At 41.2% G+C, this 23534-nt stretch overlaps 1 protein-coding gene across 1 annotated transcript; it reads right to left on the bottom strand.

The window, feature by feature from the left end:
* On the bottom strand, positions 1-23506 carry LOC104553807 (trifunctional purine biosynthetic protein adenosine-3-like). The gene is made up of 21 exons (XM_010196591.2): positions 23359-23506; positions 22492-22587; positions 21661-21835; positions 19475-19586; positions 18953-19012; positions 17996-18121; positions 17298-17385; positions 16101-16186; positions 14983-15151; positions 12675-12906; positions 11889-11983; positions 11060-11169; positions 8896-9094; positions 8059-8310; positions 7621-7773; positions 6168-6374; positions 5033-5173; positions 4577-4707; positions 2041-2182; positions 713-828; positions 1-273 (listed from the first exon to the last, which is right to left on the bottom strand). Exons 1-21 carry the CDS (start codon positions 23501-23503, stop codon positions 1-3), a joined length of 3108 nt encoding a protein of 1035 aa, XP_010194893.2. The 5' UTR covers positions 23504-23506.
* Positions 23507-23534: the final 28 nt, after the last annotated feature.

Consider the following 23534-nt stretch of genomic DNA (forward strand, 5'->3'; position numbering starts at 1 on the left):
CTACACCACATTGTTTTCTGGAGGCTCCAGAGCCACGACAGCATGTGTGCAGTCTCTCTTCTCTTCTTGAAGGCACGGACCTTGGCTCTCCTGTTTCCAGTAGGTTTTACCATCAGCTCCTAACCACACTGCTCCACTGGCCACCAGCTGCAGGGCGATGGGAAAAGCTCGGCACTCGGCTTCTTTCACCCTTTCTGACAGTGCCTCCTCTGTGTCATCTGCCTTCACAGACACCGGCTCCTGGTGGATCACTGCTTTTGGGCTAGATTCCTCCTGAAATGGGGATATTGGGAGGCTTTTAGGAGACACCAGCCAACAGTCACTGGGAGGTTATGGATGATGCAGACAAGGCAGAGAAAGTCTCATGAGAAATTTCAGCAAGCACATGTTGCTGTGTGCAGGAGGCTTAAAGTACATCTCAAGAGGCTTGCTACCTCCCTGGGCGTAAGCAGGCACAGAGGTGTGGGCTAGAAGAGTCAGGGGGCAATTTACTGAGGGTAGGAGAAATTGAAGAAAAAAACATAATAAGAAGAAACAGGACCTCAAGAAGCCACACATGCAGCTTAACCCTCACGTCTTCCATTCTTACTGTTAACAGTCCCAAGATTTCCTCACATTCCTGTTACCTCTTCCTGTTTCTGCCTTGAGAAAGAAAAGAAAAAAGCAAATTCATTGTCATAACTTACTCAATGTTAGGCACAAAGACACTTACCAGGACAAAATGCACAGTGCAGCCTGTGACTTTGAATCCACTTTGCAGGGCTTGCTGATGGGCAGTTCCATCCTCGATTGGTGGGGAAAGTGATGGGGAAGCATTCAAAATTTTCCCTGGGCATCAGTGTGAGAGGAGAAAAAAAAAATAAAAACCCCAATTTGAACCAAATTTCCTTTAAAAATCAAAGTGAGATGTGGTCATCAGTTCTAAAGAACAGCATTGAGCACCACTCAGGAATTTAAATGGTCTCAGCTGCAGCCAGAATATAACAGGACATGTTCAGACTCGGGTTAAAAAGCAAAGCATATACATAGTGTTATGATCTCTAAGGAAATGTGAGGGAGCACTCCTCTGATCTGAGGAAATACTGCTCTTCCAGGAACACAGGTGATGTAGCCAGTAGTCAGGCAAGCATGTTTCAGTTAAGGACAAACTTTTGTGTCAAAAGGTCAAACTTTTGTGTTTTGTGCTTTTGTGTCTGTGGATGGACAGAGTCCTACATCTCTCCCCTCTCAGTGACAGCCTTTGTGCTGCAGATGAAGGGCTCAGAAATAGACTGCAGACTGCAGCCCCATGCAGAGCACAGATGGAAGTGATTTTCATAGGAACCATCATACCAAAGGAGCCTGTCCAAATTGAATCCACACAGAGAGTAAGTTCTGAGCAAGGCCTCAGGAGCTGGCCCTTGGTGCTCAGAGCCAAGAGGAAGGAGGAGTGTGCGTTCCCCCTCTATTGGCCTGGAGCACATCTAAAGAAAGCTCTGCCCTACAGCAGAGCCACGCTCACCCAGGGGTCTGGAACAGCTATATTTTGAGCACACAGTACAGAGCAGTGCTACACTGTGCAGTCCTCAGGGTAGCACAGGAGGAAGATGAACTGAGAAATCAGTCTCTCATATGGTTTTTTTTCTGGGTAACAACTGCAGGAAGTAAGTTCAGCACAACTTCTCAGCATAGCTCCTTGACAAATGACAGAGTCATGCTACCCTGTCTCCTGCTGCAGAGAGACCCAAACTCCTGCCTGCTCTGCAGGCACTTCTCGTTCCCAGATATAAGGCAGACCGACCAACTCTGTGACCCTGACTTTGCCTGTTACTCATTGTGCCAGCACAAGGCATTCCTCTGTCAACGCACTGTCTGAATCCCAGTGCAGTCCCACTGGCTGGAACAAATGAAGGCATAGGGCAGCCCCACTGCTTTACATGCAAAGCCTTGTGTCAGCAAGGCTGTGAGCCATTTAATCAAAAGACAAAGAATCACAACTGTAGTTCTGGTGAGACTAAATATCCATATTTTAATTTCTCTTTCATGCTTATAATTTCTTACCTTTCCATTTTCTGAGAAAAGGACTGGACAAAATTCTCATAAATCCTGAAAGACATATTAGTTCAACAGCAAATTCTTCAAGAACTCGGTCAATCGTGCTGTCAAATTCAGAGCGACTCCCATATAACTTATGATCAATCACCTGAAACATGAAAACACATCAAAAGCCATATCAATGTCAGGTGAATCACAGAATTACAGAATCTAAAGGACTGGAAAGGACCTTGAAAGATCATCTAGTCCAACCCCTCTGTCAGAGCAGGACCACCTAGAGATGGTCACAGAGGAACTCATCCAGATGGGTTTTGAATGTCTCCAGAGAAGGAGACCCAGTAATCCATCTGGGCAGCCTGTTCCAGAGCTCCCTCACCCTCACAGTGAAGAAATTCTTCCTTATGTTTCTTTGGAACCTCCTACGTTCCATTGGACATCACTGAGAAGAGCCTGGCTCCATCCTCCTGACACCTGCCCTTTATGTATTTGTAAACATTAATGAGGTCACCTCTTCTCCAAGCTAAAGAGCCCCAGCTCCCTCAGCCTTTCATCATAAGGGAGATGCTCCACTCCCTTTTGTAGCCCTGCACTGCTCTCCAGCAGCTCCCTGTCCTTCTTTTACTGAGGGTCCAAGAACTGGACACAATATTCCAGAAGTGGTCTCAAAAGGGCAGAATAGAGGAGGGGAACCTCTCTCAACCTACTGCCCACACCCCCTCTAATACACCCCAGGATGCCATTGGCCTTCGTGGCCACGAGGTCACATAGCTGGCTCATGCTCATTCTGCTGTCACCAGGACCCCCACTGGTCCCTTTCCCCTACACTACTCTCTAACAGTTCATTCCCTAACCTGTACTGGTACATGGGGTTGTTCTCTCCCAGATACAAGACTACACTTGTCCTTGTTGAATTTCATTACATTTCTCCCTGCCCAACCCTCCAGCCTGTCCAGATCTCATTGAATGGCAGCACAGCCTTCTGTTGTGTGAGACACTCCCCCCAGTTTAGTATCATCAGCAAACTTGCTGACAGTGCTCTGTGATCCCTCATCAAGGTCATTGGTGAATAGATTGAAAAGTACCGATCCCAGCACCAACCACTGAGGGATCCCCTAGACACAGGCCTCCAACTAGACCCTGCCCCATTGATCACCACTCTCTGCCTTCTTCCCTTCAACCAATTAACAGTCCACCTCACTGTCTGATCATCCAGCCCACACTTTCTTATTTTTGCTGCAAGAATGCTGTGGGAGATGGTGTCAGATGTTTTACTGAAATCAAGCTAAACCACATCCACTGCACTACCACCATCTGTCCACCTGGTTACACCTTCATAAAAGGCTATCACAGCAATTACTTGGGCAAGAGAGAAAGCTAAACAGATCCATTCCAGGACACTCAAGGACTTAAAATGTTGTTAATCAGGATATGTGTGTATTATATTTCATATTCATATAAACATTCCTGGGAACACCTCAATCACTTGCTAGCTAACACTGGATGTTTCACATAGGATGCTTTCTAGGATGTTTAGAAAAGAATCACAAAGAGAAGCCAAATGTGTAAAGAGAACCTTGTGGGCAATGTGGTGTAGAGGGAAATAAGGGGAAACACATCAGAGGATCCTGACCCCTTACTCCAGTATGTCTAGTCAAAGACTAAAGTAAAAATACTAATGACTCGTTTACAACATCACCACCTGTCCGTAGTGGCTTACTGAAAATCATAAACTTATCTAAAAAGCCAACACATTGGCCAGACATTCTGTATAAGGGGAGGAGAAGTTTGGAACTTTTTTTATTCTACTCCACCACTCAGGATCAGCTGAGGAAGCTTGCTGGGAACTTTTTAATGCATGTGGAGCCTCTAACAGTATTTATTTCCATCTATGTGTAGCTGTACAAATGTGATAACTGCTCAAAATCATTTCATGTTAGGAGGACAAGTTCCTGATGGGCTGCATTTGAAATCCCAAGTTGTAAGATGCCATGTTCTATACTTTGACAAATACAATGACATGATGGTAGTCTCTTTCTTTATTCTTTTTGGGTTTTTTAATGAAACAAGCCAGTGAAAGTTTCTGTAACACAGTGCCACTCTACTGACCATAGGCAGGAGAAAAGACTTGTATGGTGCTGCTGAAAGTCACTGAGCACCACATAAGACAAAAGTCTTTCTAAGAAGGAATGAGCCAAGGAGACAACATTCTTATATGTTTTGCAGAGCTTGAAGTCTTACTGATTTCAGTTAAAGCTTGAAGCAGCATGGTCTACAGTCTCAGACCCAAATAATCAAAGCACTCTGGACCGTAGCAGTCATTGAAGAGATGGGAAAGACTCACAGCCTTCTGTGACCTGTGTCCATACAGCTTGCAACTCTGCCTCTGCTTGTAACTTTGACAGCTTTGTGCTGCGTCCACTTATACACAATGAAAGATTTAAACAAAAGTGAAACGTGAATTCTAGCCAAGCATTTCACAGACACCTACTGATTCATTACCTAAAAGTTGGTAATAAAAAGGCAAGGAAATGGCTGTCTTTACCCTGGTAGGAATTCCAGCCCGGGCTGCATTTCGTAGTTCTTCCACACCAGACTTGTTGGAGATGACAAGGACAACTTGAGCACAACTGCCTGGCTCTTTTGCATAACTGATGAGCGCACCAAGGTTTGTGCCTCAAATGAAGAGAGAGCAAACATTCGTGAAACAGATGAGGACCTGTGTCACTGAGAATTGGCTCTCAGCCTGTTGATCTAACAAAATCTTGTTTTCAACAACTGCATAAATAGAAGAGGACTAAGGAATCTGTACACTAATAAAGCCCGTTTCTTAAGCAGTGCAATACAACTTCTTCAGTTCAAGTCAAAATGCAGCCTTGGTTTCAGAAGGCTCCAAAGGCTCTACTGAAATAAAAAAGCGAGGTGGTTGCACTTGTATCAGTGCTGAATTTGGCTTCTCCTCTGTAAGGATATTTCTGTGTGATGAGAAATGAAAGCTCACCTGTTCCAGAGACGAGAACAGCTACTTTAACTTTGTTCTTTCTGGGTTGGCGTTGACTCTCAACAGCATTATTCAGCAAATGTTGGGGGCTGCTCAGCTGCAGAGCTTCTAGAAGATTCTCAACTTCAATGTGAGAGCCTCCTCCAAATATGTGAAGAAAATGTTAAAATACCTTAGATTTTACTTTTTCAATTAAATTTGTTTTCTACGGGTTCTTAATCATAAGTTCCAATTACCAGATAAACCTATCAGCACTGAGTTTATGTTAGCACTAACTGAACCACAAAAATGTATCCTCCTTGAACAAACCAACTCACACTGGTTGTGCTGAGCTCTTTCATGTCACTAACTCTCAGAATGGTTTACAAAGGCCTACATATGGCATGGTCTTTTCGAGGATTATCCTCATATTTTATACCAGTCTTCCTCTTGACAGAACTGAGGTTGCATTATGACTGCCCAAAGTGGTCCCCAAGCTGTGTGGTTTCCAGCAGGATTTTGGCTTATGTCTGGCTCTGTGTCAATCAATCAATGGACACATCAGAAGGAAGACTTACCATGACATATGACTATACACAGCTGGAACTTACCCTCAATCTTTACACAGGATTGGTATGAGTAGGGAAGGGGTTGAAAATGAAGTGGGCTGATTACCACGATTGTAGTAAAATAAAATCAACTAATGTTTGAGAGCCCTGGCACTGTCAGAGGGATTTACTCGAGTCTCAAGCAGATACCTAGGTAAGACATTATTCAAGTACTGTCACTCTGAAAACAAGACATTCACTTCTCCCTGTATTTAACAATGAAATCTAGATGGGAAAGTGTCAAGTAGCTTCCAGCATAGTGCAACAACAGGAAAGAGACATGAACTGCACAAAGTTTGCAAGAGGGAATCTCCTCAATGCCTACAGAACTGAAGACAACTGTGTCTCTCAGGAAATGTCTAAGACTTCACAGAATCACACTCTAAAAACAACTTAGCCTCTATCAATTTTAAAATTACATAGCACATTCTTAAGTGGAAATCTCTCAGTGAGAGGCTGAGATGGATGAATCTGTTACACTTTGAATCAAACCATACTCTGTTTCATTTTTATGGGTGTCTTCATTTCCCACTAGGACACTTGCTAACCTGTGTGACAAGGGGCAACAACTTTTCCAATCAGCCAAGCTTCCTCACGTCTCTGTATGTCCTTGAGAACATGCTGAGCCAGGTCCTTCTGCACAACCAAGACTGCACCGATCCCACAATTAAATGTCTGAGCCATCTCCTCTGCAGAGAGGTTTCCCTCTTTGTAAAGCCAGCAAAAGATTTCAGGGATCTTCCAACTGAGAGCATCTGAAAATTGCAATTTGAGTATGATCAGCACAAACGTTTGCTACCTGTCTTTTATCATATACAATGACAGTGGTATATTACAAGAGGTGACAGAGTCTAATTCTTGCCATTCTAAGAATATTGTCCAAGGAGGACATTGACCCAAATTCCAGACAACTTTATGGGTGCTGCTTTGCTAGAGGTTTCTAGACATAATTTGTACAAAGCCAAGTCTTCTCTGGGCTTTCTCGTGAGAACATGTAGGAAATGTTGGCAAACTGAAATGCATTCCTCCCTCATCAGCCAGAAGGAAAAGCTACAGATGACTCACAGATAAAGGAGCCATGGAACGAATCATCTTCTGGCTTTTTGGATTTCTTAAACAGATCCCAGTTTCCTGTTTCAAAGAATCAATAATTAGTATATGTGTACACTTATTTGTATTGATGGTCAGAGTGGAACAGGGCTGAGCACTCTATACATGGATGGGAACTCACAGTGATCCTACTTGTACAGACATAGCCTTAGGGTGTCTGTGGAAAGCTTGATGGTGCAGGCTTGCCATCTCAACTTCACTTGAGAAAACTAACAATTTCTTTAGCTTGTTATCTTGTCTGTGGTTCCAGGCACTGTCAAGCAAGCTAGGTACCACCTTCATAAGCTGAGTTTATTTTATTCCTTTCTAATTTCATTCTAGAGAAACACAGAGAAATATACAGGCACCTTCTTTTCCTCCTCCCTTTCTCCACAATATTTTTGGACTTGTATTAATATAGTTTTCTTTAATATTTTGAATACTTTACTAAATTTCAGCTTCAAAAGAAAAATTTCACCTTACTTGCAGATGTATAAGGCTAAACTGTTTGGGGAAGCTCTCACCCTCCACAAAAGTGCACTAAATGTGTGTGTGTGTATACATGTACCATGGAACAAACCATGCAAATTAATTCACTGTTTGGTCAAAACATTTAGTATGGAGAGGTGTCTGCAGAACACACAGTTTTCTCAAACATCCCTAGAGATAGGCTGCCTTCAAACTCTCCTTAAATTTCCCTTCTCCAACAAGATAGCGGTTCTCATCAGCTGATGTTTATTTGAAATAGGAATGCTTTTGGTGGGCTTTTTGGAAAAGCATTGACTTTGGGTCATTTAGTCTCCAGTTATGTAGACATGTTACTGAGCATCTCTGTAAATGGAAGTTGAAAAGTCAAGTCCATGCTGTACATATGAATTTTGTCAAACAGAAACAGTCATCATTGATATTTACCTAGGACAGCGCTGACATGTTCTGGCAGGATTCTGGAGATGCCTTCCAGCAACCCCTCCTCACCAATGAAGGCAAAAGCCTTCACATGCCCCGAGCGAAGCACAGGCAGCAAAGATGGACTGTACATTTTTGCTGGGGTCAGCAATATATCTCCTGCAAGCAAAAAGGTCAGTGAAATCAATTTAAAAGGCCATTAGGTATCTAGTGAGAATGCTTCTCTGAATAGGTCTCCATCTGCCCTTTGTGGCAGACAACCTGGGGAAGTGACAAAAAATGCTGGCCCACTCTTCCAAAACTGCATGGAAGCCCACATACTCACTCCAAACACTGATTAATTCTAACCCATCTGAAGTAAACATCCTTTGGCAGCACCTAGTTATGAAAACATCTCAACACAATTAATTTGCAGGTTTGCTTTTAAGAAGAAAGACATTGTACCTAGAGTCTTGTCACCACAACTGCCAGGGGCTGGTGAGGAGTAGTGTAAGGAGGACATTAAGAGAATCTTCCTTATGATGCTGAAGCCACGGCCATGAATCCCGGAAGAGGCCAGTCCAATAAGCACATCCTCCTCATCGGCTCTCTGCAGCCCCAGAAGCATCTGCCCTCGCTCCACTGCACCAACCACAAAACCAGCCAGGTCATACTCTCCAGAAGAATATATGCCAGTCACCTCTGTCATCTCCCTGCCTAAGTGGAGAGACAAAGAAGTTAGCACTAGCTGTAAGCAGTTTTATTGTTCAGTATAAATCTATAGCATCTCCTAAAATAAGCAACATATCCAAGACAGCTGCAGAGACATGCAGCCCAGGAAGCACATTCAGGTGTGTTTTTTACATCCTTCTTGGTTTCTTACCTCACCTCAGGACTTTAATAAAACAAAGCTTCCTGAAGTTACTGAAAGAAGAACTTGGGTTTGGTTTTTTTTTTCAGTTTCATGCTACTTACCTGGCACCTCTCTGCTATGACTATCAGAGAGGGAATGAAAACATATTAACACTTCAACAATGTGAGGCATCCAGTTTTGCTCTCCTTTATACAAGAATAAATAGGCAGGAATTAGGATCCAAATGCATAAATAGTAAGAATCATCCCTTTGTGCTGGCCCATTTTACAGATACGCAAGTGTTTAAGCCAAAGTGCTTGGCTGTTTTTGCCAACAAACAGAAGCCAAGAGTTCTAACACCACATATGGCCTCTGTCTCCAAAGTCTGTTTCTCCAGTAATTATTCAAGATCAGAATCTTCAAATCTCAAAGGAGAGGAGTGTTCATACCCAGGAAAGCACATCCTGCATTTCTGCAAGCTTCGGCTATTCCTTCTTTGATTGTTTCAGTCACTTCAACATCAAGTTTGCCACAGGCAAGATAACTGAGGAAGAAGAGAGGCTCTGCTCCTTGAGCCAGGATGTCATTGACACACACAGCAACCAGGTCCTGACCTAGAGTGTCGTGTCTTTTACATACTTGTGCAATCTGCAAAACATGGTGGGAATCAGCAGTGGTGACAAGAAATATGCAAACTCAGATATCAATCAGTCAAATAAGCAGAAATCTTCTTTTCCCTGAAAAGAATCACTATAAAACACACACGTAGAAAGTAGCTTAGTGCATCACCTAGTTTAAATCAAGACAAAATAACACATTCGCTTGCAGAGGAAGGAAAACTCTGTTTTGTTTTTTGAAACATTAATTGAAATTATAACTGCACCTAGAAATTATCACTTTGGGTTGGTTGGTTGGTTGCTTTTTGGAATATTATGTCAAATCTAGAATAAGAGGTGTCTAAAAGCAATTACAATTCTCCAGAATACTCAGTCTATAGAACATCCTAGTCTTTCCCAAAAATAAGATCAGATCACTGTGTGTTCTGCTTTACTTTTGATGACTAATTTTACTGGGCTACACAGCAGAACTGAAACAATTTATTAAGTAGAGTTCTTCTTCTTTTCCAAGCCCACAGGCAAGGAGATTCTTCACTCCCACCTTCCCCAAGGACCTCAGCTATCTCATGTCACAGACAGCAATGTGGGCCTGGTCTGTAGGCTCCATTGAAAGACAGGTTTTATACAAAGCCATTAAATTTCCTTCAAGAAGGTTGGTATTTGGGTGTGCATCCTACAAGTAATGAAACCTGATTCAGTGGCAATATTGAGACTACTTTATTAGGTTTCTATACTGTCAGGTATACACCAGAGTAGTTCCTCTTGTGCCAACTGCTGACGTAGATGCACAGCATCAGCTTACACAGTGCAATTCATCTCTGTCAGTTACCACTTCAGGGTCTGAAATAGGACCAAGTTTGCAAATGGATGGGTAAATTTTTAAGGTAGCAGCTTTTCATTGACACAGCTCTATCAGTGTAGTCATTCCTGAGCAGGGAAGCTCAGTACAGAAAGAAGGGCAATGGAAAGTGCAGATAGATATTACCAGCGCCTTCGAAATTGTAACAGATCTTTAACAAAGTCTGAGTTTGGACCACAAGCCTGATTTCTTTCACCAGCTAGTGGATTTAGAAGTGCTATGGAAACCAGTCATCCCATGTCCTTTGCTGCATTGTATAATCTGCCTCCCGCTGATCTAGTAACAATTCGTGTAGGCATCGGCCAACTTTTTTTGGCCAAGGAAGAGTCTTGGGAACAGTCTGTGTAAACACAGTTAGGAATGTCTCTCTGCCATGTAGTTGGAACAAAGACTCTCAAGAGACAGCACCAATCACTTTTTCATGCTCAGAGGTGTCCCAGGATGTAAGACTGCAAAAGACCTTCTGGATTAATATGTTCAGTGTCTTGTTGTTGCAGGAAACCATACCATATCATCCCATTACTAAAGGTATAAACATCTACCTGAAACAAGTTAACTTGATGTGCTTGGCCAGTGAAAGGCAGCTTTAGACATTTACTCCTCTGACAGCTGAAAGCCACCTTCTGACTCAATATATAAATGTATTCCTGGCTCAATTTATCCCATGTGGTTTTGTGTTGTTTGCATTCTTTACCTATTGGCTTCTCTTCCCCTTTCTCTCCTCTATCCTTCTTTTCCCCAGTGCCAGTCAGAGGTAATCACGCTGTCTCTCTGTGTACAATCTATTCAGCTGACACTTACTTCAACACTCTCCTTTACTCCTCTGAACCGACTTTTCTCAGTGCCAATGGATCCTCTATTCTATAACAGAAATTTTGGTTCTTAGCTCCTCAAGTGCTCAGCTAAATTTTTTGCTCTATTATCATTTAATCACAAAATATCCAGAGCCTCTTTATTCTCTATAACATATGCACAGGCCTTGCTCAAATGATCATCTACAATGTACAAATTACCACTGCAGTGGACCTGAGCTGTATTTATAGTTCTCAGAAGGGTGCAGATGGTGCAATTGCCTGTGGCATTTAAAACAGTCTTGGCATATAACACGAGCCTTTCTACAGTCAAGTTGCAAGTTACCTGCAGTTTAAGTCCAAGGCCTTTAGTTTGAGATACCAAGATAGGATCCTTGTATCCAGATGCTTTCAAGTCAAAGAAGCCAGAAAAACCTCCTACTTCAGAATGACTGCCTGCCAAGTACAAAAGTGTCAAGGATCACTTTTAAGGAAAACAAAAATACCCAAAACACTCACCCAGGTAAGTACTGCAAATTACAGTTTCTTAGTTAACACAGCACTGTGTCCACTGAAAGAAACGTGCACAGCTTTACACAGCGTGGACCTCAAAGTCACATATTTCTTGGTGCTGGAAAGAGATCTTTGTTATTCTGAATTTGTGACCTATGGATTATGTATAGCAAAGGTTAAACATTTTACCAAACTGTTAACAGTTCACCTTTTTAATTTGTGTATCTACATTTTTCTAAAGGGATCAAAAGGAACAAAAAATTTTCCTCAGTAGATCACTGCTAAGAGTGAAGGACGTAGTCTAAAGAGCAAAAAACAAGTTTAGTGATTGTTAGACACACTCTAGTAACTGATTGGATGTTGTACTCATATATGCAGCTGTCCAGTGATGTACAAAACCACTTCATTAATCCTGGAGTTATTCTGTTCACTAAACTAACCTTGAAAAACTGCAATCATATCCATGGTAAGCCAACTATTTTTTAATTAAGCAAAAGAGGAGTGATAAGAAAGAAATGAGAGCATTCTTTCTTCATGGTGATCCCAGCCCAGCTTCTCAAGCTCAATTTCAATGCCAAAAAAGCATTGCTCACCTCCTGGGGGGAAAAAAAAAAAAAAGTTCTGTTCCATCCAATACACTGAGGAAATTCAAAGATTCTTACCTGATCTGGTACCACTTACAGCTGAGGTTTCCAGCTGATGAAACAAAACATCACTGGTTATAGCTTCCATATGCCTCTCTTTGTATAACAGACCCCTGCAGAGAGTAAAGGACATGCTAATAGCAGTAGTGACATTTTCTGCACAGACCATCATTCATCACACAAATATGAACAATGGAGAGTTGTGGAAGCCTCAGGCGGCCACTCACTCCCTTTGCCTCCCCACACCTCCCATAGCATGGGGAGGGGAATTGGAAAAGAAAATCAAAACTTGTGGGTTAAGATAAGAACAAGTAAAATAGCTAAACTAAAATAAAATACAGTAAGAAGAATAAAGTACAATAATAGCAATGAAAGGAAACAAAACCAAAGAAAAAGACAAGTGATGCACCATGCCATGGCTCACTACCTGCTGACCGATGCCCCAGCAGTGATCCACCCCCTGAGTTTATATACTGGGCATGACTTCCTATGGTACAGAACAGCTCTTTGGTCAGTTTGGGTCAGCTATCCTGGCCATGCTCCCTCACAGCTCCTTGTGCAACCCCAGCCCACTCACTGGCAGAGCAGGGTGAGAAGCAGAAAAGGCTGTGATGCTGTGTAGACACTGCTCAGCAATAACCAAACCAATCCTGTGTTATCAACATTCTCCTCAGCACAAACCCAGAATATAGCCCTGTAGCAGCTATTAGGAAGAAAATTAACTCTATCCCAGACAAAATCAGGACAAACAGATATAAAGCTTTGGACTAGCATCTATTTCTGCTAGTGCCTTTGCTTACATACAGAGACTGTTTGAGAAGACGTACTCCCCGATGGGCAATGTCCTTCCTGTAAGTGGCACCCTTGAAGTGTACGGCTGCCACACCCCTGTTGGCTTCTCCCAGTGCTTTCATCAGGTCCTCCTTCACAGCAGTAATGGACAGGACCCTGCCACCACTCGTCACCACTCTGCCATCCTTCAGCGTTGTGCCAGCATGGAACACCAGCAGCCCTAACTCTTTGGCTTGCAGCAGCCCTACAAAAGCAAAAAGAAGTCTCTGAGTATTTTAAGTCACGTACTATGTTGGCAAAGCAGGAGTCCTTTCTTCAGTCAAGTGAGAAAAACTTTACCTTTCTTCTGAGAAACAGCATTAACAATGAAGGATATGTCACTCCCCTGGCCCTAAGACTCCCTTCTGAGATGTCCAGTAAGGACACAGATCACATAGGAACAGAAATAAGGGATCCAGGAACCACAACAGGACATATAACTACCCCATCCCAGGACAAAGCTGTGATTAGAAATAATTTGGGCATGGCTTTCCTGTGTGAAATAAAATAGCAATTTACTGCCTAGGTTTTTCCCTCTCCCGGACATGAAACCATTAATACCAATGTTACTTCAGCAATCCCCTAGCTATTCTGCTGTGCCCACTCGACACAATTCCCTACTGTGCCTGGAATCAATGTGTTACAAACGCTTGCAGGTGGCTGTCCAATAGCTGAAACAAATGATGTATTTTGTTCTTTTAACCTGTCTCCATGTATTTTCCTGATAGAGGAAAGCAAAATTGTTCAGGGTTTTTTTTAGATTTGTATTTGAAGATAAGGAAGAGAAGGAACTGCTGCCATCACCTGGAAAAAGCAAAATAAGTCACTGTTTTCCGCTTGCTATCAGCTAGAGAGATTTTATAAATGAGTAAAAGGACCTTTATACTTGCTGAAGGTACAGTGTGGTACACTGCTACAGCACTGCCTTGACAAGGTCAAAGCTGATCCCCAGCTGGCTTTGCTGCAATGGAAACTAAGCTCCTTCCCATCGTGTTTTCAGGAATATGTCAAAATAAAATGTTAGTTAAGCCATTAAAAGTTGGTAATCAATGTGAAAAATAGGAAATTACTAATAAACTGCACACAACTACAGAGGTTGGAATATAATAATAAAAATGTATGGAATTTTATTGTTTTGTCTGTCTTGTTTTTGTGATTAACAAGCAAGAGGTTTATACCATCTTACTCCTAAAGGTATGAATATTAACTGGAAAAAAGTTAAGTTCCTGAGTCTGACTAGTGAAACACAGCTCACTAGCAGAAGAATTCATTCAGCTATGTGGTTTGTATTTTTATAGCTACAGAAATGCAGAGTTTTCCCCAGAATATCACTGACAAACCAAAATAAATACAGCGAGCGAACTCAAAGAGGAGGGTGCGTGAGGAGAACATGAGAGCAGAAATCTTGACAAGGGAAAAAGCAATATAACATGACCTTCTCCCTGAGTGACGTAGGGTAACTGGAGTTCTGACAAAAATAAGATGGCCTTGATACAAGATCAGTTGCCTGGGTTGCTTTACACAAGGCATAGTTGTTGGACTGGCAAGGCAGTAGCTGAGGGGGAAGGAAATAGTTCTGCAACAGTTCCCTCTGGTTTTAAACATTTTAGAAATCTGAATGAGATATTAAACCACAAGAATTTTAACACAGAAAATGAACATTGATCTAAAGCCCACATGCCCACCTTTCCAAGGACCCTTCAAGCCCTATGAAGTTGTTCTTAGCATTACACAGCAATAACCCTGGCTGGCTGGCACAAGGGAAGGAACCACGCTGATGGTAGAGGCATGCACTGCTCCTAATTTAAAGGACACAGGTTCCTCAAGTCTGAACCTTATTAATCACTTGGTCAGGCATCATCTAAGCTAATTCTGGCAAGAGTGCAAAGCTAGGAAAAAGCAATCATGTGCTGACAACACTGCGGTCTACATTTCTAGCACAGTTTGTGGAAGTGCACCATGTGGAAGCACCAAAGTTATTCCAAGAGGACACAGTTTCCCATCACCTTCTTATCTCAGCAACCAGCTACAATTTTATAAAATGATGTAACTTTAAACATTTATCCCCCAAGCTACTTTGGACAGGCATACCTTCAAGTTAAAAAACCTTACTAAACAACTATCCCTTTGACGAGGACAGGGAGTGATGGATAAAGGCAGACTCTGATAGGGTGTGAGGGATGAGATGGAGGAAAACTACAGATCTCTGGGAGAAGAGGCAAATGCAAATTTACTGAAGTACTATGCTGAAATGAAATAGTAAACAACCAACCACAGTTACCTGTTACCTCCATGCCTTTGTCGTAGTCTCCTGGGTATCCTGGACTTGCCATGACTACACACACAGCTGTGCTATTTTCTGACCAGGCTGGCATGAAGCTGCAGAGTTTGCCATCAATTGTTGCTTGAATCACTTCATAAAAATCATTTTTAAGCAGTGGAAGAATTACCTGCAGGACATTTTTTGTAGTGACAGAAGTTATTTTTATTTTGCTGACCTGTTGAAATTCAGCTTAGGGAAAGTTCAATCAATAGAGTAAAATCTGTACCTGCCAAACTGAAAATACTGTATTTCCCTGTACCAGGAGGTTTGGGAACTATAGGTGAGCATTAATTTTCAGCATCCTTTTGCAAAAGTCATAATGTTATAAACATGAGATGTGAGATATATTACCATGATGATCAGGGGACTGGAACATCTTTCATATGAGGAAAGGCTGCAAGAACTGGGGCTGTTTAGTGTGGAGAAGAGGAGACTGAGAGGAGATCTTACTAACATTTACAAATATCTAAATGGTGGGTGTCAGGAGGTTGGGACAGCACTTTATTTGATGGTATCTAGCAACAGGACAAGGGGTAATGGGATGAAACTGGAACACAAAAAGTTCCACTTAAACATAAGAAAAACCTATTTCACTGTTCAGGTGAGGGAGCCCTGGCACAGGCTGCCCAGGGGGGTTGTGGACTCTCCTTCCTTGGAGGTCTACGAGACCCACCTGGACATGTTCCTATGCGACCTGATCTAGGTGAACCTGCTTCTGCAGGGGAGTTAGACTAGATGATCTCTAAAGGTTCCTTCCAACCCCTACCATTCTATGATTCTATGATTATATAGAAGGAAGAGGAATTTAGGCCTCTCCCATTCTGCTTCTATCCACAAAAATAAAATCTGAGGAACATCTCTTCAACTGAAAATCTTTAACTGATAATTCACAGGAACTGGCTAGCCAAGATTTTAAGTTACCTCATACATTGCCTAAGACATTCACATTCAGATATGCACATTTAGTAGGAGGAAAACAAATCCAAATGTAACATGCAATTTTTTCCTAGAGGTAAGCTAGAACAGGCAGAGATAAAGAATGAAGCATATCTAAGTTTTCAGTATCTTTGACTCACCTGGCACTGAGGGTCACCAAACTGACATTTAAAGTTTAAAATCTTCACACCATCTTTGGTAAGCATTAAACCTGTTTGCAGCACACCTGAACAGGACAAAAAACCCACAGCCAAGCAAATTAATTCAAATGTCTATTTTTCAAGAACTCCTTCAAATGCAACACAATATTTTGGAATGTGAGATGTGTTTCTGCAAATCATAAGGAATCAGGACCAAAGAATATGCAAGCACTTACATGCAAGTCATGCTAATTCCACAATAACCAACAAAGTGGCAAGCAACAACCTGAGGAACATTGCATCACTGTTTAGACAGAAACTAACAGAAAGCAACCTCTCTGCATCAGAAAGCAGCATTCTGCCTTCTGCTACAGCTCTCTAAATGCAGGCATTCAGAGATCAGAAGGAACTGACAGGATGAAAAAAAACCAGTTCCCTTAAAACCCCATTCCTTGCACAGACCTCACAATTTTCTTACCGTTAAGTTCACTATTGCTCATGTATAAATGTAGATATGTAACTCTGTATTTCAAAATACCAAACTAAAATTCACTGCTGCTGCTAACAAAACAGCGCCAAACAAAAACTTACTGAAGTAAGTATGGGGGACTTTCTACTGCAAAGCAGGTCTATGCAAACGGTGATGTAAAGCGGGGCTTTCACTGTATAATGAGAAAACCAATCCCCAGAGAATAACAACTGTTCATTTGGGAGTTGTAAAAGAGTTACCAAATAGCAGAGAATACATTGCAGACTGGAACCCAGCTCTTTACATGTGATCTCAACAGTCTTCAGTACCAAAAGCAGCCAATGGCAGTAAGTGACAGATGTGGGCACCAGCTTCCTTTTTCAAAATGGCCTTAAGATAAAGTTCTTAATAAAACTTAAGTTGCTGTATACAAGAGTGAACAGTACTATTGAACTTAACTAGATATGATACCCTGAACTACAATGAGTCTGACTGCAACTGCTTTAATTACAAACACTTGATAAAAATACAGTATGCTTTATGGAGAAAAGACAAAAGTTCTTTCCAGAGGAAGAGCTATAAACCAAACCAGTGAAGCTTAATACTGCATGAAAAAGTAACTACTTTTCCTTTTTTTAAACAAATATTATTTGGATTTCAAAAGCAATCTCTAACAGTGAAACTAACCTTGATATTTTACCTTGTTTTGCAGTTGAATGCTTACTTACCTACATATGCTGTTCCTTCTTGTCTCATACTGTCAACAACATGTTGAAGGACAGCATCATGGATTTTCTCTAGAAGAACTTCTGGAACCTGATGATCAACATCAAACTGATTGAGACAGTGATGACATTTGCTGGACTAGCTCATAGGACCAGGAAAAACTGGGTTAAAGGTGCTCCTTCCATTAGGGTACTGCTGCCTGAAGGACAGACACACTGACTCTGTCTTCCAAGATTTTTTGTTTGATTCTTTTGTTAGAAGGCAAATTTTAAAGAGGTTGGAGGCACAGGCAACCTGACCTGGACACAATAAGACTGTTTCTGTACTAATAACGTACTGGAGCAGCATATTTAGAACAATGCAGTCAGCTTTAAGAATCAATAAAAAACCCAATAAAAGATTCCAGGCATGCAGGGAATTTTGCAGGGACGTTTCAAGGGATGCTAATAGGTGCAGAGAAACATACAGTTTAGGAATAATGGAAAGGGTAAAAGAGAGACCATTCCTCAGAACATTGGTTCATTAAATCCTAAAGAATGACTAGTAAAGTTTCATCCATGTAGTGCACTTACACAAGCAAAGCATCAATTCCAGAAGAAATCTGGCCTACGTGATAGAAACAAGATTGGGCCTTAAAGGAGGTATACTAACCACAGATGTGATCTTCCTTACTGCAGATTGAGAAGGCAGATTGCTATACCTGAGGAACTGGGCAGTAGGCTCCCATCCCTCCCGTGTTTGGACCCTGGTCACCATCCAACAATCGTTTGTGGGCCTGGGCTGGGGGCATTGAGGCAACAGTGACACCGTCCGTGAAGCACAAGCACTGTCAAGAGATGCACACAACATAAAAACACTGACAATGTCCTTTACTAAAGGAAGTGTATACTGCTGGTCAAAGGCTGAAGCTGAGTTCTGACAGGAAAATTTAGGAATCAAAGACAGAAAGCAATAAGATGCATTTATTCTGCTGTAAACCCACTGACCTAAAGGATTCACTGAGCTTTTGTATTTTTAAATCATCAAAGAAATGGTGGCCCTCGTAACAATTCCCTTCTGATGCATTAGATCTTGACCCATTAGTCGCACTGACATATGCTTACCTTAAGGCGTGTGAATAATCTTCATTGACTTGACAGAACTATTTATATGTTTCAAGTTAAACCTCTGTGTATGAAGACCTGGGCTCTAAATGGTGTAAGGTATTCTCTGCACAGGACAAAACTTGCACAAAGAATTTGTTTTCAGTTTTCATGTAGCATGTAATAAGTATGCTTAAGTTTTATCCTGATACTGAGTAGCAATTCATGGTAAGGAAAGTGCTGAAATAGGCACTAAGTATTAGCACATAATTATTGACGTAACAAGAACTACTCAAACAAAAGTCCATGCAAATGTGTTTTGGGTCATGTTATGGAACAAAGATAATTTTCCACCTAAAATGATCCCCATAATTCCAATTTTATGGCTAATGTAAAGGAAAATTCTACTGACAACGTACTTTGATTAGTAGGACATCAAAATGCTTAGACTGCATATTTTAAAGTGCAAATAAAATTAAAAAAGCTATTTGAAACAATAAATCTGTGTATTTATGCATAGAGTATAGCAATAATGCCAAGAGGAAGAGCACACAATCACACCGTTGATCACATACAGAAAGTTCTTCCCCTTGAAGAAGTTCTTCAATAACAACCTTCTCTCCAAACATTCTGTCCTGTACAAAAGAAATAATTCTCCAGTTAGCAAATATGATATCTACTGGCTAAATCCTCTGTTTTCTTTTAACAGAAAAAAACAATGTGTATGAAAAGTACCAGCTTGCTTGAATTCTGGTACCTTGAGCAGAGCCAGTAGGATCTCATTTGGACACAAGGAAGAGGCATTGAAAGGCACCTTATCAAACTCTGGGAGCCAACAAAAAACGAAAAAGTTAGAGGGGCAGGGAAGTAGGACTCGGTGCTGGGACAAGACCTCAGCCACAAACTCTTTAACACCCTGCTCGTTGCTCACTATCTGGGCAAACATGAGCAATCTGAGGATGATACCCAGAGAAATTCCTGAGTCAAATGGGCAAGGTTGTCCTGAAAATATTTGCTTCCTGTGACCAAAATTACAAACTCACAGGCTACCAAAAATTAAGAATTAGTTCCCAATGATTAATCAAAGATTTATCCACCTGCATAATCTCTTGGACAGCTCTGCAGGCTTCCTCTTTGCTGGCTGCAATAGTCACTTCTTTTCTAGCAGCAGGACCACTTGCCCGTACAACTCGTGCAGGAAAGTCTGTGCTTTAAATGAAAGTAAAAGTGAGATTCAGGAATCCCTAGAACAACTACTGAAATTATAATTTTTTTCAGCTGAATGCCTCCTATATTTTAGAATGGTAGGAGTTGGAAGGGACGTTTAGAGATCATCTAGTCCAACCCCCCTGAAGAAGCAGGTCCACCTAGATCAGGTCGCATAGGAACGTGTCCAGGCAGGTCTTGAAGACCTCCAAAGAAGGAGACCCCACAACCCCTCTGGGCAGCCTGTGCCAGGGCTCCCTCATCTGAAGAGTAAAATAGTTTTTTTCTTATGTTTGAATGGAACTTTCTGTGTTCCAGCTTCGTATTATCTTTTTTTTGTGAACAGCTGAAGAACACAGAAACACAGTCTCTCCTAGCCCATCCTGTCATGGAGGTGAATGGATTCTCACAGCCTTCGTCACAGGACTGTGAAACAGAAACACATGAATTCTAATGTTGGTTCTGACAATAACTCAATGTATATCCTTGAAGAACTTTGAACACCTTGATCTTTCCTCCTCTTTTATCTGAGTTGGGTTACAATTTTATTTGTGTCATGAGTTTGGAAAGATACACTCATGAATGATTCATAGTTTTATAATACCAGATTACAGTACATAATCCTGGAAATCACTATGGAAGTTCTGTTTAGGGTTGTACAGTTAAGGCTGAGTTAAGTCTTATACATAAAAGTTATGTCAGAATTAGTGTATTAACACTGCGTTCCCAGAATTGTTCCATTTACTCTTGAACACTGAGCTTAAGAGGGACAGAGAACTTCTGGAGAGAGTCCAGCATGGGGCCACCAAGATGATCAGGGGACTGGAGCATCTTCCTTATGAGGAAAGACTGCAGCAACTGGGGCTGTTTAGACTGAAGAAGAGGAGACTGAGGGGGGATCTCATTAATATTTACAAATATCTAAATGGTGGGTGTCAGGAGGTTGGGGCATCCCTTTTTTTGTTGTAGCTAGCAATAGGACAAGGGGTAATGGGATGAAGCTGGAACACAGAAAGTTCCATTTAAATATAAGAAAAAACTATTTTTCCGTTCAGGTGAGGGAGCCCTGGCACAGGCTGCCCAGGGAGGGTGTGGAGTCTCCTTCCTTGGAGGTCTTCAAGACCTGCCTGGATACACTCCTGTGTGACTTATCTAGGTTGACTTGCTTCTGCAGTGGGGTTGGACTGGATGATCTCTAAAGGTCCCTTCCAACCCTACCATTCTATGATTCTATGATAAATCTAGAAGGAAAAACAAAGAATAAAACATCATTAACTAACATGCTTCAACTACACTTCATTCATTCACCTCTCTACGGCCTGTGGAGAGGCAAATAAAATGTTCTTTTTGAAGAGCTGATTCTACACACTACTAGCCTGTTTTCTGAAACATCTCATTCCTCCTTTCCACATTGCAATTTATATTAGGATAAACATCAACCCTAGATTTATAAAAGCAGCCAAAGCAGACTCACACAAAGCTCCCTTTCTCCACATCTCAGTGTGCTGACCTGAGATACAGTTTTTCCTTTTTGAGTCTTATGCCTGTTTATAGACATACAAGTTGTTGTTCTGTTTCTCTGTATGACAGTAATACAGACTAAATGCTGTTTCAGAGCAAAGTCAGTGAAAAGGTTGGTTTTATTCTTTATTTTTTAAAAGTTCCACTAAATTATACCACACGTAGCACATGATGGCAAAGCCAAGAAGTCCGTGGAACTGACACACAACCACAGAACACTGTAGCTGAACACAGTAGCTGCTGTGAGGCTGGACCAAAATAGCCACAGTGGTAAGTATTTGAAATATTTTTTTCTGTCACAGGGGTATTTTTTTGTCTTTTAAATGGCTAACTAGCATCCTGAAGGAGTTGGTCACAGAGAAGAGTGATCTGTGAACAGAAGAATCAACATGTTGAAGTTCCCTGCAGTTTCACCACCTATAATTACAAAGCTAACTCATTCAGTAGCTACTTGAGAAGAACAGTTGAAGAGTTATCAAGTTCTAGGTAACTACTATAGGTGAAGGACAAATGCAAATGGCTCGACGGAGGAGTTTCCAGTGTCAAAAATATTTACCTGATAATAAACCTACAAGCTTCCTGGGGACTGGTGAAGGCTTTCCACCTTGCTGTTGGGATCCCATGTCGATCCAGAAAGGCTTTGGCAAAACTGGTGTTGGATGCCAGCTGGGCTGCTTTTGCAGATGGTCCAAAACACCTAACTCCTGCTGCTCTCAAGTCATCAACAATCCCTGATTATCAAAAATAGCAGAAGAACCGAGTCATCTCTTTGAAAACATCAAGTTCTTTTGACAAAAGGAAAACAACATAATCATCACAGCACTGTTACACTTTTTCTTGTCTCAAAAAGCTAATTCATCCTTAAAATAAGTTTCTGCATATCCATATCCAAATCCAATTAATTTTGTTTCAAGAGGTCTTTAGCTCTTTAGATTGCTAAGCACTGTTACAGTTACCACCACATGACTACTGTTAGGACTGTCTGGTACTTCTGTTCACTGCCTGAGACATGGAGATCTTGCTGTACTACACTACAATAAATGCAGGTTGGTGGTCTGGGTACTGTTGTACAGAGCAACAACGTTATGACTATTGCAAGAATAGCCCTTTATATAAAGAAAGCAGGGCAGAAAACACGAGAGTGCTTGTAACACTTTCTGATGATCCTGCATGATTTCCCTGGTGATTTCTAACATATAAAAAGCAGCACACAGCTATAAAGCCTAATGCCTTAAGTGACTACAATTCATGTTTACAAGATAACACAAATTTTCTTGCTCTTCAGCTTAACTAAGCCAGTGTGTGTTCTAAGAGCTGAAAGAGGTCGTGTTAAATCGGAATTCAAGGTGCTGATTGTTACTGCCAAGTTCATTTATTTCAGCCTTACCAGCTGCCAAAAGAGCTTCTTGTCCAACTAACACAAGACCGATATTATGATCTTTGCAGAACTGGGTAACAATAGTGTGATTGCTCACTAATACAGCTGAAAAAGAAAAGGAAATATAATGAAGTTACCACTATAAAGCTTAAATAAGAGATGGGAGATGAGAACCTCATTGTTCCATCTCCCTAAGAAGTATGATTAAAATAATGAAACAGCCCATGAAGGGCAAAGTAAAACAAATAATATAATAACGAGTCCAGAAGAAACCATGAATGCTTCCAATTTGCACTACTGTTTTTAATACAACTCTGCTAACTTATTAAATGCATTTGATTTGCTATAAGTAATCAGGATAAACTTTTTAAGGCTGCTTATCATAACAATAAAAACTTTAAAAAATGAAACTGTCAGTTCGTGAGGAAACTCAATTTCAACATCTGAGCAAAGATTTCCTAATGCCAGTGCATTATGTAGCTAAATTTAGCTAAGCAGCCTGCGAGAAGTTTCTAACCAGAAGTTAATAACCTTGAGCCTTCTATTCCTCTGCTAAGTTTTGCTGAAACTGGTCAGTGAATTCAAGCGTTAACAGTATGAGGAAAGAGGTGACGTGCAGAAAGACAATCTCTCACATAAGCATCACTATCTTAAGAAATTAAGCTGAGAATAGACACAGCATGCTGTTTAACTAAACAGTAACAAATGTATTACTTAGAAACAAATTATACAGAAAAAATAAATATGTGCCTCAAATAATTTATGGTACCAGTAAAATAAAAGAGCAACTGTTATCTCCCACTGACTCAATACAAATGCGGTCAGTTCTGTTTCAGTTCCAATACTCATATTACTTATTTTTCCCCTTCTTTTTACCTGAATTGGAAATTTTTCCACTGTCAGCTGTTCCTGCATTTCCTGGAGCAACAAACACATGTTTTACATGTGGAGACTGGGCCAACTTCCAGGCCAGAGCATGCTCTCTCCCTCCACTCCCAATCACAAGCACTCGATCAGCCATTAACCTGTGAAAACCCAGAATCGTAATATAT

Source organism: Colius striatus, chromosome 1, assembly GCF_028858725.1.
Source record: "Colius striatus isolate bColStr4 chromosome 1, bColStr4.1.hap1, whole genome shotgun sequence".
Lineage (NCBI taxonomy): Eukaryota > Metazoa > Chordata > Aves > Coliiformes > Coliidae > Colius > Colius striatus.